General features: G+C 39.3%; 1 protein-coding gene across 1 annotated transcript; it reads right to left on the bottom strand.

Moving 5' to 3' along the window:
• Positions 1-443: 443 nt before the first annotated feature.
• On the bottom strand, positions 444-12,050 carry LOC133716483 (uncharacterized). Its single transcript, XM_062143188.1, has 9 exons — positions 12,024-12,050; positions 11,723-11,863; positions 11,518-11,574; positions 10,668-10,743; positions 3,202-3,281; positions 2,998-3,047; positions 2,829-2,913; positions 2,573-2,671; positions 444-837 (listed from the first exon to the last, which is right to left on the bottom strand). The coding sequence occupies exons 1-9, from the start codon at positions 12,048-12,050 to the stop codon at positions 601-603; spliced, it is 852 nt and encodes a 283-aa protein (XP_061999172.1). The 3' UTR covers positions 444-600.
• Between the last annotated feature and the right edge of the window lie 4,129 nt (positions 12,051-16,179).

Genomic DNA, 16,179 nt, shown 5'->3' with positions numbered 1-16,179 from the left:
AAAGGCCTTAACGGTCAAGTGTAACAGAAATATGAATGGTGAGAAAAGTGAAATTACCTGATTGCCCCAGTAACTTTCCAACTTTTATAAATTTCACCCTAGTTATTTTTTTTTTAATTACCCTAGTTCTTAAAAAAAGTTAAATCAACCGAAATTGAAAAAAAAAAGGTATAATTTGTCAAAACTGAACAGTTAAGGGGTAAAAATCAACAAACGTGAGAAATGTTACGAGTTCAATTAGGACCTTTTCTTCAATGGCAAGTTTGCAATGAAATCTGCTGTTTTGGATCCAAAAAGTCGATATCACTCTGCATAATTACACTCATGAATATTTTTCTGCATACATGTATTTCACAAGAATTGTATTTTCAGAAGATGCTTGTGCCTCACTTGAGTCTGATTATGATGTACCTCTTTGAGTTTGAATACTGCTACAGTAATAATTAAAAAAAAAAAAAGGCTAGATATGGATGGGTCACACTAAATCTGATTATATGCTACTTCCTCATAAAACTTGATGTGAACAACTCTACAAATGATGATCACATTTCACATTACAAAAATCTCTATCAAAAACCATTCACTTGATTCCGCATTACTTCATCCAATAGCCTTCTGTACTTTCTGGTATACTCTCCTGTAAATTTTTGCCCCTTCAAATTCAGCATGAATTTCTCTTTCCGTCCTTTTTCCTATTGGATTGCTCAACAACCATCCCTCACTGTCACACAACACGCTGGATTCGATTTCATCTATGTGCTTCAGAACATGGGGCAGAGAATCAAATTGGTTTCTCATCTCAAGTGCGATGTCAAGTACATCGGACTGTATAAACACCTGCGCAGACATAATATTAGATATATGACTGAAGCCTGCAGGTAAGTTAATGACATAAAGAATCATTTCTTCAACACAACACACCCTTATTGGATGAGAAACCAAAATCATTGAAACTTTGAAAGAGATCCCCTAAAAGGCATGCACTTTTACAAGCATGAGTTTGAGGTTTAGTTTGTTTTTGTGAGAAATAGAGCTTGAATGTTCTCTAATCAAGAAACAAAATCGGCCACCAGGACATGCTCATAACATTGAAAGGATTAGTAATTAAAGAAGCTCCTCATTGTAATCCCTTATATAAGGGAAAATAACACAAACAAAGTTAACAAGACTCAATACACACGTGCAGTCATGCACCACCCAAAAAAAAAAAAAAAGTATGATACCACAACATCCCATTGAAATCCCTGCACTTACCCACCATGATAAAACTTTTAGTCCTTATTAAGGGATAAAGTTAACACGTACTTCCGGCGCAGATACAACAGTATTTGCATTAGCTTTGATGTCATTTCACATGATCTAGGAAATGACTAGTCACTAATGGCGTCCCTAGAAATGATTATATAAATGAAACTCAAGTTGCATACAACCATGTCGGTGAGCTATAACCTGTTGGTAAGTTATAAATCCAACATTGTAAAGGTTATGGGTTCAAATTCTCAATGGCATATGTAAAGGTGCGTGGGCTAGGGATTTTTTTTTTTAAAAAATAAATAAATAAATAAATAGAAGTTGCATACAACCATGTAAGACTCAGTATACAACAGAATTAATGAGATATGTGGCCTAATATTGTCATGTGAGCTCAGAGGTACTACAACAGAATTAAGTTTGGATATGACAAGCATGTCAGGTATTTGGCAGTCCTAATGAGGATGCCAAAAATTTAAACAATATTGTGATTCTCAAGTTTTGTTTATGCGGATAGGGTAAGCATGAATTGAGTTACACATCAGTCATCAAAAGATTCAATACTCACTATAGAGGACTTAAATGATAGAACCGACAATTCCATTTGTTTGTGGGTTGGGGAGATTCAATCCTATTGACCTATCCCGACCCAGCCTAACACTTGCACCTCAGCCATATAATTATGCCCACTTTAGATTCATTTATCCATAGGAAGAAAAGGTTCTAATTTTTTGACCATTTGGTTTATGCATGACAAATAGGATCCACCTACAGTATTTTTATAGCAGCATAGGAAAAAGTCAAAAAGTACTAAAGTAGCTCGGCTGCTCCCTACCCTTATATCAAAAACCATGCAAACATTTGGCCAATTTATGGGACACCTCCCTTCAAACCTTTGAGCAAAATGCGGCAAAAGGAAAAAAAATCCATGGACCAGCCCCGACGTCTTCCAAAGATGGGACTTTCAAGATTTAAATACTAATAAATCTATAATTTGTATAACTCTCGACCTCAAGCACAAACTAAACTTGACAACCTTTTTAACTACTGATGTTATGGTCTTTTTTTTTTTTCCTTTGAAGAAAGAAACTTCCATTAAAACTCAAACAAAATAGTACAACTACACAAACAGCGGACGAGGAGTTGACGCTAAAAGAAGCAATAGTACAACAGAGATAGAGCACTACATGACCAAACTCAGAACTAGAAGAGTCCGAAGTAATAGAAACCTTCCCGACTAACAAAAGTAATGGACCTAATGGTCACTTTTCATAAAATTGTTAGATGCTTCATTATTTGCCATAATCTATAGTTGACAAACCTGTCCGTGGGGAGCTAAATTATTCACAATGGAATCTACTAAAGGCTTCTGTACAACCCGTCTCTTGTGATGCTTTCTCTTAAAATACGGATCTGGGCACTGCATATAAACATGAGCAAAGAATTCATTTAAATAATGTTACTGCAGCTACTTCTTTTTTTTCTTTTTTTTTCACAAGTTGAAAAGACGTAAAGAACCTTTTTGGACTACATAATAGGTATATCCTTAACTGTTTCAGTGTGATAGGTGAACTCACCAGGATTGAAACAAGCATCAGTGGTCCAGGGTAGGTAGACACCAGTTGATTAAATGAAGTAGTGGCATTTGCATACATGAAATGTCTGCATGGAGTTAAATATAACATATCAGTTGCTAACAAATAATATACAACAGGTTTCAACACCTAATATGATCAAGGGCCTCACATATTACTAAGACCCAGCTCCTTAACCCAGACATCAGCACGTTTGACAAGCTGCATCAGGAAAAACAAAAACAGTACATTAGTGGTTTGAACAAAGTTGTAATATTGTCTTAAAAGTGGAGGAATTAGGACCAGAAGTTATACATCAACTTAATCAGAAGAATTTTCAAGTGTATCAAAATTAGCCCAAGGAGTTTTCCCATACTTTCTGCCGTATTTCCAGTCCCAAATAATTCCTCACAACTAAGTTTCTTTTCGCCAGCCACATGAGAAATCTACCACTACCTGAGAATGTTACATAGTTAGATCGATAAGTCATAATTGAAAGAAAATAAGTACTCTCTTTCTCTCTAACAACGATGAAATTAAAAAACTTTAAACATCAAAGAAAAATTCAAAATTCTACACCTATAATATGAACAAAGGTTATGAGTTATAACAAATGTCACAATACATGCAAAAGTAAGCAGTATCTTTACTTAGTTTTGCTGTATGAAACAAAGACCATACACATTATGATAATCTTACAAAACATGCAGAAGTTACCAGTGTTTTTGCTTAGTTTCAGTGCATGGAACTGTACAGACACAATTTCATAGTATTATCCTTTGGGAGGCATAGTTTGTTCTCAAATAGATAGGTTTTGTTTATTTTATTGATCAATAGCAGGTTCACAACAGAAGGGAAAAAAAAGTGCATCCACAGTAGCTAGGGTTCAGACACACCAGCCCAAGAAACAATAACCCTAGCCTACTGCTGTCACCAATCTAGCAAAATATAAGAAACTGTAGTCTTTGAACGCTGCCGAAACAGAAGGCCAAAGAGTTATCAGAATATTACTCTCCCAAAGTTCCTCCACAGCTATACCTATATAAGTCCTTCTATATCTTTCCATCCAGAGCAACCAAATGACAGCCAGTACACTGCAACCCCAAAGAACTTGTTTGGCTCCAATTTTGCTGCAGCTGGTCAACAGTCTCTTTTCTTGTGCGGGCGTGCCAGCACCTTTCGGGTGCGGTCGTCGGGGGTGTCCCTTGACCTGACTTCTATCAAGCGATTGTGGACGAGGAGAGCACCAACCTCGTCGTGGGATTCTTTGTGCCTCGTGGTGAGGACTTTTGCTGAGCTTCTTGAAAATCACAATCGATACTCGATGTTGTAGATCGAGCAGAGCGAGAACCACCGGGAAGTAGAGAGAACTTGCTAAAGCGTGACCTTAGCTTGGCTGGGTTGCTAGGGCGTTACCCTTGCTTGGCTGGTTCTGTAACCGTTGTGGTCGCGGCACTACCGTCGGCTCCCGAGGAGACTAGGACCGAAGTACGTTGACAGAGGGTTTGGTGGCACTGAAAGTCGGCTTCTGAGAAGACTAGGACTAGGAGTGTGATCACCGTTAAGAGAAAGAGAAGGAGAGGAGTTGCTCTTAGAGAGGTTGCTCTAGAGAGAACTTAGATCATCTTAGAGATGTTGTTGTTTGAATTGGTCAGATGATACTTGTTGTAGCTTCTATATATAGGCTTCCAAGCAACACTATTTGGCCTTAAACAACTCATAATGGGTTAGGTTTTAACACTAAACATTAATGGAATGTTAGGTTTGAATACTTAAACACTTAATGGAATTTGTTAGGTTTAAGTCATTTTCTGCTCCCTTATCCTTCAATTTTTATCTCCACTAAGAACTCAGATTCAACCTTCGATTTCTTCATATGAAATGATCCACCATGAATGTAGATTATTGTGGTAAAATTTCAGAATTTATTTCCATGTGGTTGGGCCGGAAATGCTGCTGGACCTCTTACAGGTCCAGTTTTCCAGTTTTGCTTCTGCAGAAAATTGGATTGATTGTTTGAAGGCCTTCCACTCAAAACTAGCTCTGGCACTCTTCATAAGAAATGATCCTTGGGCTGTCTAGAATGGATCTGCAGAGTTTCAGCTCATTTCAAGTTCATTTGGTCAGGCGGCCGCTCATTCTGTTTAGCTCGGTTTCTCCTAGCCGAAGTAGGAAAATGTGCTAAAGTTGACTTTTCATGCTTCCATGCTTCCATAGTAGGCTTTATTTAGCCTCTAAATATATATTTCGAACTTGTCGAAAATATATAGCTTGAGCCACTGACATTGGCTCAATTTCTCCAAGACGTGCCTTGTCAGGCCAAAATACTTATTTTGGGTCCAAACATTGCCCCCCAGACCTCGAAGTCAAAGGTCTTCGTCTTGACTGAAGAGGTCTTGAATCAGCACTACTCTTATAATGTTGTTGCTCCAAAGCCACTTGTATTGGCTTGACTGTTTCCATATAGGCCTCTAAATATATCAAAAAGTTCAAGCCACTGTTTAGGCAAGAACACAATTTTTGCATCCTCCGCGACGCACAAATTTGAAACTCTTTCTGTATTTTTTTTTTTTTTTTTTTTTTTGACATTATGCTAAATGGGCTTAGTATTGTATAGTGTTGCCCCCCTAGTGTTGCTAGGCGTAGCGAAGAAACGATTATGGGCCTCAAAAACAGGCCTTCATGAATGGGCTTCGCGAGTGTAGGAACACTAGAATTTCCCACGAAGGCTTATGCATGCGAAGAGACTGGCTAATAAATTAATCCCTCAGTGTTTTGACTCCTCAGTAATTTTTGGATCGCACTAATTTTTTTTTTTTTTTTTTTTTTAATAAGTAGCTGAATTCAATAAGACAATGTGAATCAAGGTTTAGACATGCGGCCCAAGTATAGTCGCCTAGACACAAATTTTCTGTCAAATCCTTTGGGCAACCTTACTGAAATGGCCAGGTGGGGGAGGGCGAACAAGAGAGGCAGAATCCATTTTGGCATGAGCTACTCCCACATAGTGGTTTAGGCCCATTTGCACGCACTTCTGGATTCAAGAACCTGTCATGAACGTTGTCCCCTTTCTAGACACCATTTCACATAGGCTATACTTACTAAGATGAGAAAGGTCATAACTGTGAAGACAGTTCAACAAGTGTTAATAAAAGCCGCCCTTAACCTTAAGGGCCCTGAACTAGGCACCAATAAGGAGTTTAGGCCAATATTAACAAAAGAGACTTCACCTATTCCGTTATGATTCACAACACCTTACCCAATTCAATTTTTTTTTTTTTTTTTTTTTTAACTATGAAAATAAAGGTAAAAAACTGAAAACTGACAGGAAATTAACAACAAAGCAAGGAGCCAGCAGCGACACGTTTGGCTAACCTCTAGAAGACCATGGGGGAGGCCATCTATGCTTCATTCCAAGCTCCGATGTATCAAATTTTGTAGGGTAAAAATCCCTCCTGTGAGAGCTTATAGGAAAAGAACAAAGATACTTCTCGTTGAAGAATTTGGAGGAATTTGGCTCGTGAGAGGGGTAATCTTGCCCCCCAAGTATCTTTGTTGGTTGACGAGGCATGATCTTCAATTGTAATTTGGGAGATGACGGTGTCCCAAGATCGGCTTTGTCGCCAACTGTCGCCAACTTCTCTTGATCAAAGGGATGATCATGGGTCATATCTTGCCCCCCATGCATCTGATCAGTAGCCACATATTTGGCTTGATCAGTGGAGAAATCAGATATTTGTTCAGAGACAATTGTATTGTCAGAAGAACAATCTTGTTGATGACCTTTTCCATGCACAACCTCTGTGTAAGGCTGTGACTCACTAGTGAGATCCTTAGGTTGATTGCCACCTATAGGCAAGTTAGTCTCAGAAATGACCTCTTCCCGAGCAGGTTTTTGACGTTCCAATTCGCCTTGCTGCGAATTAGCCAAGCTGGAACCTTCCTCGCGTAAGGTTGTGAACTCAGATGTGATGTTCGCGGCATGTTGAGTGGTCTGTTTGTCACTGCTCAAGAAAGGCTTATGGAATTGTTCTCTAACTTCTCGAGCGTTCTGCTCAATTTGTTGGTCCCAATCGCGAAACCTCTGCTTTGTTTTTGTGATCAAACTGGCCATGTCCATGGCTCGCTTTTCTTTATGCCTCTCGACGTTGGCCATGATGATCGCCAGCTGTTCCTCAATGCTTGCCCCCTCTGGAATGGGAATAGGCATAAACTCATCATTAATGGCAGTATCGCTAGTGGTGGCAACATTGACCATCTATTCACTTTAGGAATTTCTTTTGGTAAAGATTTTCCCCTGGCATCTCAATGATGGCGAACAAATGCAAAAAGACTCTAGTGTAGTCCCACTCGGCGTGCCAAAATGTTTGTTTTGAAGGCCAGTGGTTGAATGTGCTTCAAGAGAAAAACTTCTGATGTGGTCCCACTGGGCGTGCCAAAATGTTTGGCTCCAATTTTGCTGCAGCTGGTCAACAGTCTCTTTTCTTGCGCGGGCGTGCCAGCACCGTTCGGGTGCGGTCGTCGGGGGTGTCCCTTGACCTGACTTCTATCAAGCGATTGTGGACGAGGAGAGCACCAACCTCGTCGTGGGATTCTTTGTGCCTCCTGGTGAGGACTTTTGCTGAGCTTCTTGAAAATCACAATCGATACTCGATGTTGTAGATCGAGCAGAGCGAGAACCACCGGGAAGTAGAGAGAACTTGCTAAAGCGTGACCTTAGCTTGGCTGGGTTGCTAGGGCGTTACCCTTGCTTGGCTGGTTCTGTAACCGTTGTGGTCGCGGCACTACCGTCGGCTCCCGAGGAGACTAGGACCGAAGTACGTTGACAGAGGGTTTGGTGGCACTGAAAGTCGGCTTCTGAGAAGACTAGGACTAGGAGTGTGATCACCGTTAAGAGAAAGAGAAGGAGAGGAGTTGCTCTTAGAGAGGTTGCTCTAGAGAGAACTTAGATCATCTTAGAGATGTTGTTGAATTGTGTTGTTGTTTGAATTGGTCAGATGATACTTGTTGTAGCCTCTATATATAGGCTTCCAAGCAACACTATTTGGCCTTAAACAACTCATAATGGGTTAGGTTTTAACACTAAACATTAATGGAATGTTAGGTTTGAATACTTAAACACTTAATGGAATTTGTTAGGTTTAAGTCATTTTCTGCTCCCTTATCCTTCAATTTTTATCTCCACTAAGAACTCAGATTCAACCTTCGATTTCTTCATATGAAATGATCCACCATGAATGTAGATTATTGTGGTAAATTTTCAGAATTTATTTCCATGTGGTTGGGCCGGAAATGCTGCTGGACCTCTTACAGGTCCAGTTTTCCAGTTTTGCTTCTGCAGAAAATTGGATTGATTGTTTGAAGGCCTTCCACTCAAAACTAGCTCTGGCACTCTTCATAAGAAATGATCCTTGGGCTGTCTAGAATGGATCTGCAGAGTTTCAGCTCATTTCAAGTTCATTTGGTCAGGCGGCCGCTCATTCTGTTTAGCTCGGTTTCTCCTAGCCGAAGTAGGAAAATGTGCTAAAGTTGACTTTTCATGCTTCCATGCATGCTTCCATAGTAGGCTTTATTTAGCCTCTAAATATATATTTCGAACTTGTCGACAATATATAGCTTGAGCCACTGACATTGGCTCAATTTCTCCAAGACGTGCCTTGTCAGGCCAAAATACTTATTTTGGGTCCAAACAGAACTTTTGCCTTCTTCCCCCTAGCCAAAAGCAATAAAAAAGACCAGGACTCCCTGCTGGGGTCTCCGAACTCACCCCAGCCTCCCTAAATAAATTCTTCCGTAGAAGAGAAGAAACTCGACAGTTCTTAAAAACATGATTGACACTCTATCCCGTCACTTGACATCTGACACATGTGGTACCAAGTAGCCTAAAACCTTGACCTTCGATGGAAGTTTAGCTTTGCAGATAGAATTTGCAGGACAGAAAATTGTTTTGAAAGATCATCAATCAGAAATCACAGAAAAGGAATTACAGAAGAAGGAACCAGCTTCCATCTCCCGTCATCCAATCTTGAACCCACCAAGCTGACTCTTTCTAACAAAACCAGCAATCTAGCCTCCTTACTGTTAAAATTTCTTTTAAAATCTACCAAATTTCTGACACTAGGCTTAAACAATATACGTTTTGCTTAAATATGTAAGCTTAGAACATGAATCACTACCTCACGTCTTCACCATTATAGAACTCAAAGAAGCCTCAATTGTAAAGAACTACATTGTATTTTCACATACTATTGCATTTGCACGCATGCTACTCTACAACTTGTCCTCATACAAGAACACAACCCTCATCAGTTATTTCTTCTCTCTTTATTTTATTTTGAGAAGAAGCAAAAACCATTGTCAGGTAATCAAGAATATAATGCCCAAAATCAGTGGCGTAGCCAGAAATCTTAATTAGGAGGGTCAGAATTAAAATAGTACTAAACGAACACGCTTTTCTCTTATGATATGTTTCATAGTTTTAAAGATAATTTGCCGTTCGTAAAGATACTGAGAAGAAGAAGAAGAAGAAGAAGGACAAAAAAAAAAAAAAACACTGCGAGAGAAAACAGCATAGAGAGCACGAGCAGAAGACAAAATCAAAGTGTATATAACTAAGTTTATATAGATATAGAACTAAATGATTATTCATTAATTAAGTACTTAAACTATTGTGGTATGAATAAAGTATGCCTTTATATAACTATATATAGGACTAATATTTAATTAAAAACCTAGACTATCATGGAATCCGTCAAAACTTGTGGGTGAATGGGCCAAAGCATTTAAAAACAATTTTTTTGCCTTTATGTCAGAACTCAGAAGGGTCAAACATGATATTAAATATATTATATGTATGCAGTTGTGTATATATTAGCCAATCATGCGCTAATTTCAAAAATTGAGGAGGGTCATTTGACCCTTCTCGCCCTACTGTAGCTACGCCACTGCCCAAAATTGTCATTCTGAACACTCAAGAAAGTGCATGTAAACTACTAACGTCAGATCATGCATTATAGTTGTATATGTACCTTATCCATCTATCCTCCAAAAACAAAGATTCAAGGCCTTACAATATTAAGGATGCTCACCTTATCTGCATACTCTCTTCACTCCTTCAGCAGTGCTTGATAAAAATTGAGTAATGATAGCCTTAAACAATTTTTTTTTCTCAAACTATCTTATTTATTTATATGTTTTTTTTTTTTTTATAAATAAGAAACAGAAAATATTACCAAAAAACAAAACGAAAAGGAAGAATGTACAAAGCAATTGATAAGAAAACCACTAATCTCAGAGAGCTACAAACACACAATTGAGAGAGCTAGCGGAGCAAAAACAATAACACAAAGCATAATTCTAAGAAGCTAAACCGGCAGTACTCCAACTTAAACAAACAGCTTAAAAGGAACAATCACTGAACTAGGAAGAGACTGAAGCCCACAAAGAAGCCAATAACAAGAGTACCTTTTGCTTATTCTCAGTGCATGACCAAAAAGACGACAAACATTATGAAAAATCATAAAAGAGATGGAAATCATATTTGCTAAGCTCCAATAAACTACGTGAAGTTCTCTACTTTTGAGATAATGGCCAACAGAGACTCATGGCCATATTTATCCTTGGGAAGGCAGATTGTAATGAACTAAATGCTCAAGAAAGGAACTATTAAATCCCCAACAAATTGTCGGTTCTGTTTGCAGAATCGTCATTCTTGTCATTATATTGAACAACCAAAATGTAAAGGAAAAGCCAATTGCTCATAATCAAGAAGCACTAGGACTACAGCTACAGATAAACATGAGAGAGGAACGAGTCTCATTAGTAAAAGAACAAGAAGGGTACCACTTCCAATGTCCACCATGAGCGGCAATGTTGGGTCCCTGAACACTTGATTCCAATCAGGCACTTCCACAGGCACCTACCCAATTAACAAAAAAAGATTACTAAAGCTTCAAGAGGCACCTATTATTAGACCTGTAAATGGACCGGATTTTGATCCGGACCCGCTCCATATCCATGACTATTGGACGGGTTTGGATCGAAAGTTTTGATCCGTTGATCCGTTAATGATCCGAATCCGTTAACCCGTTTATTTAACGGATCAAATACGGATCTAGGTCAATCCGATCCGTTAATGATCCGGCCCGTTTTTGTAATAATAAAATATTATTTTTTTATTAATATATTATTATTTTTTAAAAATATAAAATATAAAATATGAAGAATTTCTAATACAATTTTTTTGCAGAAATCTAAGGGACAATCTATCACCCAAGAATCCAAGAAGCATTAAGAATTTTGATAATGTAATTCTACTTTTGGTGATACTTTTCATGTTGTTCTAATATTTTATTAATATCTTATGAGGTATCATGATATAAATTTAATATTACTATTTAAAATTTTAAAATATTTGAAATTATAACGGGTCGGATTAGCGGATCGGGTATCCGTTAACCCGGCGGATACGGATTTGGATCGAGCTATCAACGATCCGCCGGGTTAACGAAGCGGGTTTGGATCGAATTTTTTTTTAAGTAAACGGATTTGGATTTAGGTCGATCCGATCCAAATCCGGTCCATTTACAGGTCTACCTATTATTGACAATGCCATCAAAATTTTCATCTGCAGCTAATAAACCCTCTTACATAAGCAAGAAAGAAAAAGAAGAACACCCTGAGAGTCACATACAGATAAAGAAGAGCTAAGTGGGTTCACATGTTGCCTAATTCTGACGTGACCCAGTTCCTGCAATTCGAAAATTACAACCCAACAAAAAAAAAAATATGAGCTTCTGTAACCAAAAAAAAAAAAAAGAGCTTTACATCAAAAATATAATCTTTTTTCTTGCTTCCCCAAACGAAAAGGAAAGGACTATATGAACAAAAACACAGACCTGGGAAACATTGTGGGTGAGATTAAGATCAGCATATTCCAAGGCCACAAGGTCCGGGCTCCTCAGCTCTTGTTCCTTAAACCCAGTAGAAACACAGGCCTCCACAATGTGTGAACCATGTTCTACTAGACTAAGAAGATGCTAAAAGATAATTAGTTTCTTATCTGTCAAACTCTTAGTATGATACCACATCTTGCTTGATATTGGAATTGAGGAATTCCCAGGCTCAGGTTTGAAGATACCTTTAGCACGTTTGAATTTTGTGGGCTTGTGGCTTGTACCCAATAGTAATAGCTGTTACCAGATTTCGCAATACAATTAGCAGCATTTTCTTAGGTAGAAGGCATCATATGTTTACTGTCACAATTAGACCTTGTTAGTGGAAAAATGAACTGGGCTTTAGTAGACCAATTAACCTACAGATTGAACTTGTGCACTCTTTGTAGGTTTAAGGGTAATACTTGACCACTTGAGTTTGAGTTATTTGATTTATTCCAACCTTATTGTTGGTATTCTGAAGTATCGTGGACCTTTATCCCTAGTTGGACATTCAGCAGGAGGATGGCTTGCACGTCTCTACATGGAAGAATATGGGAAATCAGATATTTCCCTGTTATTGACTCTTGGAACCCCCCACCAGTAAGTTTTTAAATTTTTTCATGATAAGTTCTTGCTAAGAATTCTGGATCCCTCTGACCGTGTCTTTGAGGGCTGCTTGCTTACTGATAACATGTTATATTATCTTATGTGTTTCCATCGACAAAAGCTTAATTCAAATTTCTTCCTGACGTATAATTGTCACCTATATTCTGTGCAGACCACCTCCAAAAGGTGTGTCAGGGGTTATTGATCAAACAAGGGGACTCCTGTATTATGTTGAAAAGAATTGCTCAAAAGCTGTTTACACTCCTGAACTGAAATATGTATGTATCGCTGGGAGGTAAAACTCAAATTGTTCCTGTTTGGTGCTCTCAGATTTGCTTGTGTTCTTATATGAATGGATATACTTTATGAAACCATCTCTACTTTTGGGTAAATTAATTGGCTACTGCTGTAGTATACATTGTAGTAGTCTGTATCTTAAGACCGTGGTATGGGTCTCCCACAATTGTTGAGCAATGGATACATCACCTCCTGAGCTAATAGTTTCAGATGCACTGTGATGAATAGATAGATTTATTCATGTGAAGATAAACTGCCAATTCAATAATAAAGAATTTATTATTTGATGTCTTCTCAAGTTGTAGGCTTTGAACCTTAGTTGTACATACACTTGGCTTTTTCTTCTTGTTAGTGCTTTGTGATTAATTCTTGGAGAAGCAGATGTTACATACGATTCACTAGAAACTTGTTCTTCCCTTGTTAGAACATTTCATTTATCTTCACTGAATTCTGATTTAAGAAGTCTTGTTTTCCATCTTCTCAACTAATTTAGTGAAAAACCTAGCCCCGCAAGTGAGAGCACAACCTCCCCGACAAACTGTTCCCTGTCCGGCGGCGGCCATGGATAGCGCCGGCTTCGCCGCGTCGTCTCTTGGCTGACTGCCGGATGGGTACTTCAAAGCCCGGGGCTGTGATCGGAAGAGGAGGTTTTGCTTGGAGTTTGGGAAGTTGGCTTTGATGGCAGGTTTGGAAGGCCTTTCTGGGCGTCTGTGGCTTCTGTGCAGGGACGGCGAGACCCGTCGGCGTGGATCTGGATGCGGTTGGACGATGGGGCGGTGTGTGGGTCTTGGGGCTGGTGCATTGACTGTGGCTTGCGGGGCTCGGGGAAGTGCTGGCTTGGTGGAGATCGGCGGCGTGGCTCGTGGTGCAGTTGGCATCGTGGCGAGGCTCTTGGGCGGCGCGGGTTCGTGGTGACGGGACCCTTGGGCGGAGCTGCACAGGCGGCTGCAGGCGTGGTGGACGGGTGGACTGGGCTTGGGTCAACCCTGACTTGCTGGACCTTGAGTTGGGCTCTTCTCTTTGTGGCTGCCCTAAGTGGGCCTTCTATTTAGGCTAGGGTTGTTTTAGCCCTAAGCCATTTTCTATGTTTTTAGTTTTGTCTATTTACAGTAGTGTTTCGTTTTCAGGGACAGTCTAGGCACCTTTGTGCATCAAGTCTTTGCATTTGGTCTGGTCCTGTCGACTAAGTCTCAGTGGATCTAGTTGTACACGAATTGAGGTCTCTAGGCAACTAGGTTTATTGGTTAAAGAGTTAGGTTGGGAGGGCCGGATCTCTCTAGCGCCTCCGGCGTAGTACCAAAGGGGGATTCCCGCTATGTCTACGTATCGATTGTACAATGAGTGAGTCTATTTTCTATGTACCATTGTGGGTACTACCACTATCTTCTTGTCTGTCTAAATGGCAGCGGAAGGGTATGTAACGGCCTATTCTGGCTTTTGATTAATTATATTCGCCCTACTGGCTCGATTATCGAAAAAAAAGAAGTCTTGTTTTCCATCTAGAAGTCGAACATGTTTCTATCTTTAGCAAATGGCCAGATCCAACCGATATATCTACATCATGCGTGCGAACTAGGACAGATATAAGAGTTCTTTCAGCAGGTCATTGATGATCCTATAATTAGTTGGGTTGTTGTTGCTGGGGGTGGAAGATTGTCAGCTTAATGGATCTCCTTTAAAAGCATTAGCAGATGTAGTGGAAACTTGGAATGTAGGCACGAACTTGACTTTGCCTATGGGATAGGCTTAAATGAATCTCATGAAAGAGTTGAATGTAAAGAATTGGAAGAGGAAGCAGCTTCTAATTGAGCTTCGATGAAGATCGGACTCACTGAAGCAGCGGTAGTGGCTCCATCGACACTGCCGATTCACACGTGGGACATTCTAACGCTTCACAGTCACATGCAGATCACACTGGGCACTGCAATGTCCATGGATATATCGCACATTGCTGGTTGTAATGACATTGGCAATTGTTTGTTCCGGTGATTAATTACAGTTTAGTGCTTGTGATATAGAAACAGAAGTCGATCATATAGGAGGAGACACTTGGGAGGACAGAAATAAAACAAACCCGTAACTTCTTCCATGATTCCTTCTACATTGCCAGAAAACGAGTACCCCCAATAAGTTGAAGTAGACGCATATTGAAAGAGTTTCTCCTTCCACTAGGCCGTTGGTGTTTGGTGGCAAAGTTTATACAAGCACCGGTCAAAGTCTACACTAGTGTGTAACTCTGGAACCCCAAGTCACAGTTCCCTTCTATATATGTCCATATATATAAGAATCGGTTCTAAGAGGGTCGACTTCCTTCATCAAGTTTCAAATTCTGGGACAGTTGAAACAAAAGAAAATGTCCTCCCTTAATTAAACGCACTCTTCATACGTGGGTCTTAATTGGTCTCTCTAGACCACATATTTTTTATTAATGTAATTGCTAAAATAGGAAACATCCTTGAATTGGACTAGCTTTCAGTTGTAAAATGATTGCACACGTGACCAAGATATTAGTCTTTATCCGTTCAAAAGAATGATAGTGACTTTCTCCTCCAACATTTTCTTTTGAATATTTCTCATTAATTGTATATCACATAAACTCCACTACCATCGAAAATCAGGTATTTAGTACATTGAAAACCAAACTTTGATTTTTCCATTTATATCTTTATTTATCTATACTATTATTAAGAAAAGAGGCTTTGTTAGCCAAAATTAAAAATTTTGACAGAAATGACCTTAGAAGATTAAAGGATTAAATTATGTTTAGTCCCTGTACTATGACCATTTTTTCGTTTCAGTCCCTGATATTCTCAATTAATCTGAAAAGTCCTTAACGTCAAAATTTCCGTCTGATTGGTCCCTCCCGCGTCAAATTAGGAGTTGGCCTTAGGTGAAATGTCCAATATACCCCTCTGTTATTTCTTTTTCCTTTTTAATTTTTTTTCTCCTTTTTTTTCTTTTTCCTTTTTAATTTCTTTTTTTCCTTTTTTTCTTTTTTCTTTTTCCTTTTTAATTTCTTTTTGCTTTTTTATTTTTTATTTTTCCTTTTTAATTTCTTTTTTTTCCTTTTTTCTTTTTTCTTTTTCCTTTTTAATGACCATCGTATCCTGCTGCATCGATAGCGCCACGTCGGCGAACCAATCCAGATCGACCCGAAACCCCAATTATTGTTCTCCACGCCGGCAGCCGTTTTTCTTTTCCATCACTATTCTTCTTCTTCACTTCTGGTTTTGGTCAACTTGGCCATCAAAAACCATCATTTCAACTAGACCCAAAATCCAAATCACCATTTTGAGCAAGACCCAAAAACCTCAGGGTCTGAAAAAGTGAGATTTGAGTGGGAGAGAGAGAAGTAGGCTGTGAAAACAAGAGGGGAGTGGTTTAGCGGCGAATTTCCGAGCTGATTGGGATATGCTTGTTTTTGGGAGATGGCGTCTGCGACGATGGAGGCGAGGGCGGATCCCAACAGAGGGAGATGGCTTCAGAGAAGGTGAAGAAGTGATCGATCAGCTCCT

Source organism: Rosa rugosa, chromosome 6 (genome assembly GCF_958449725.1).
Source record: "Rosa rugosa chromosome 6, drRosRugo1.1, whole genome shotgun sequence".
Taxonomy (NCBI): Eukaryota; Viridiplantae; Streptophyta; class Magnoliopsida; order Rosales; family Rosaceae; genus Rosa; species Rosa rugosa.
The sequence above is the reverse complement of the archived record's forward strand: the minus strand, read 5'-3'. Positions and strand labels throughout refer to the sequence as shown.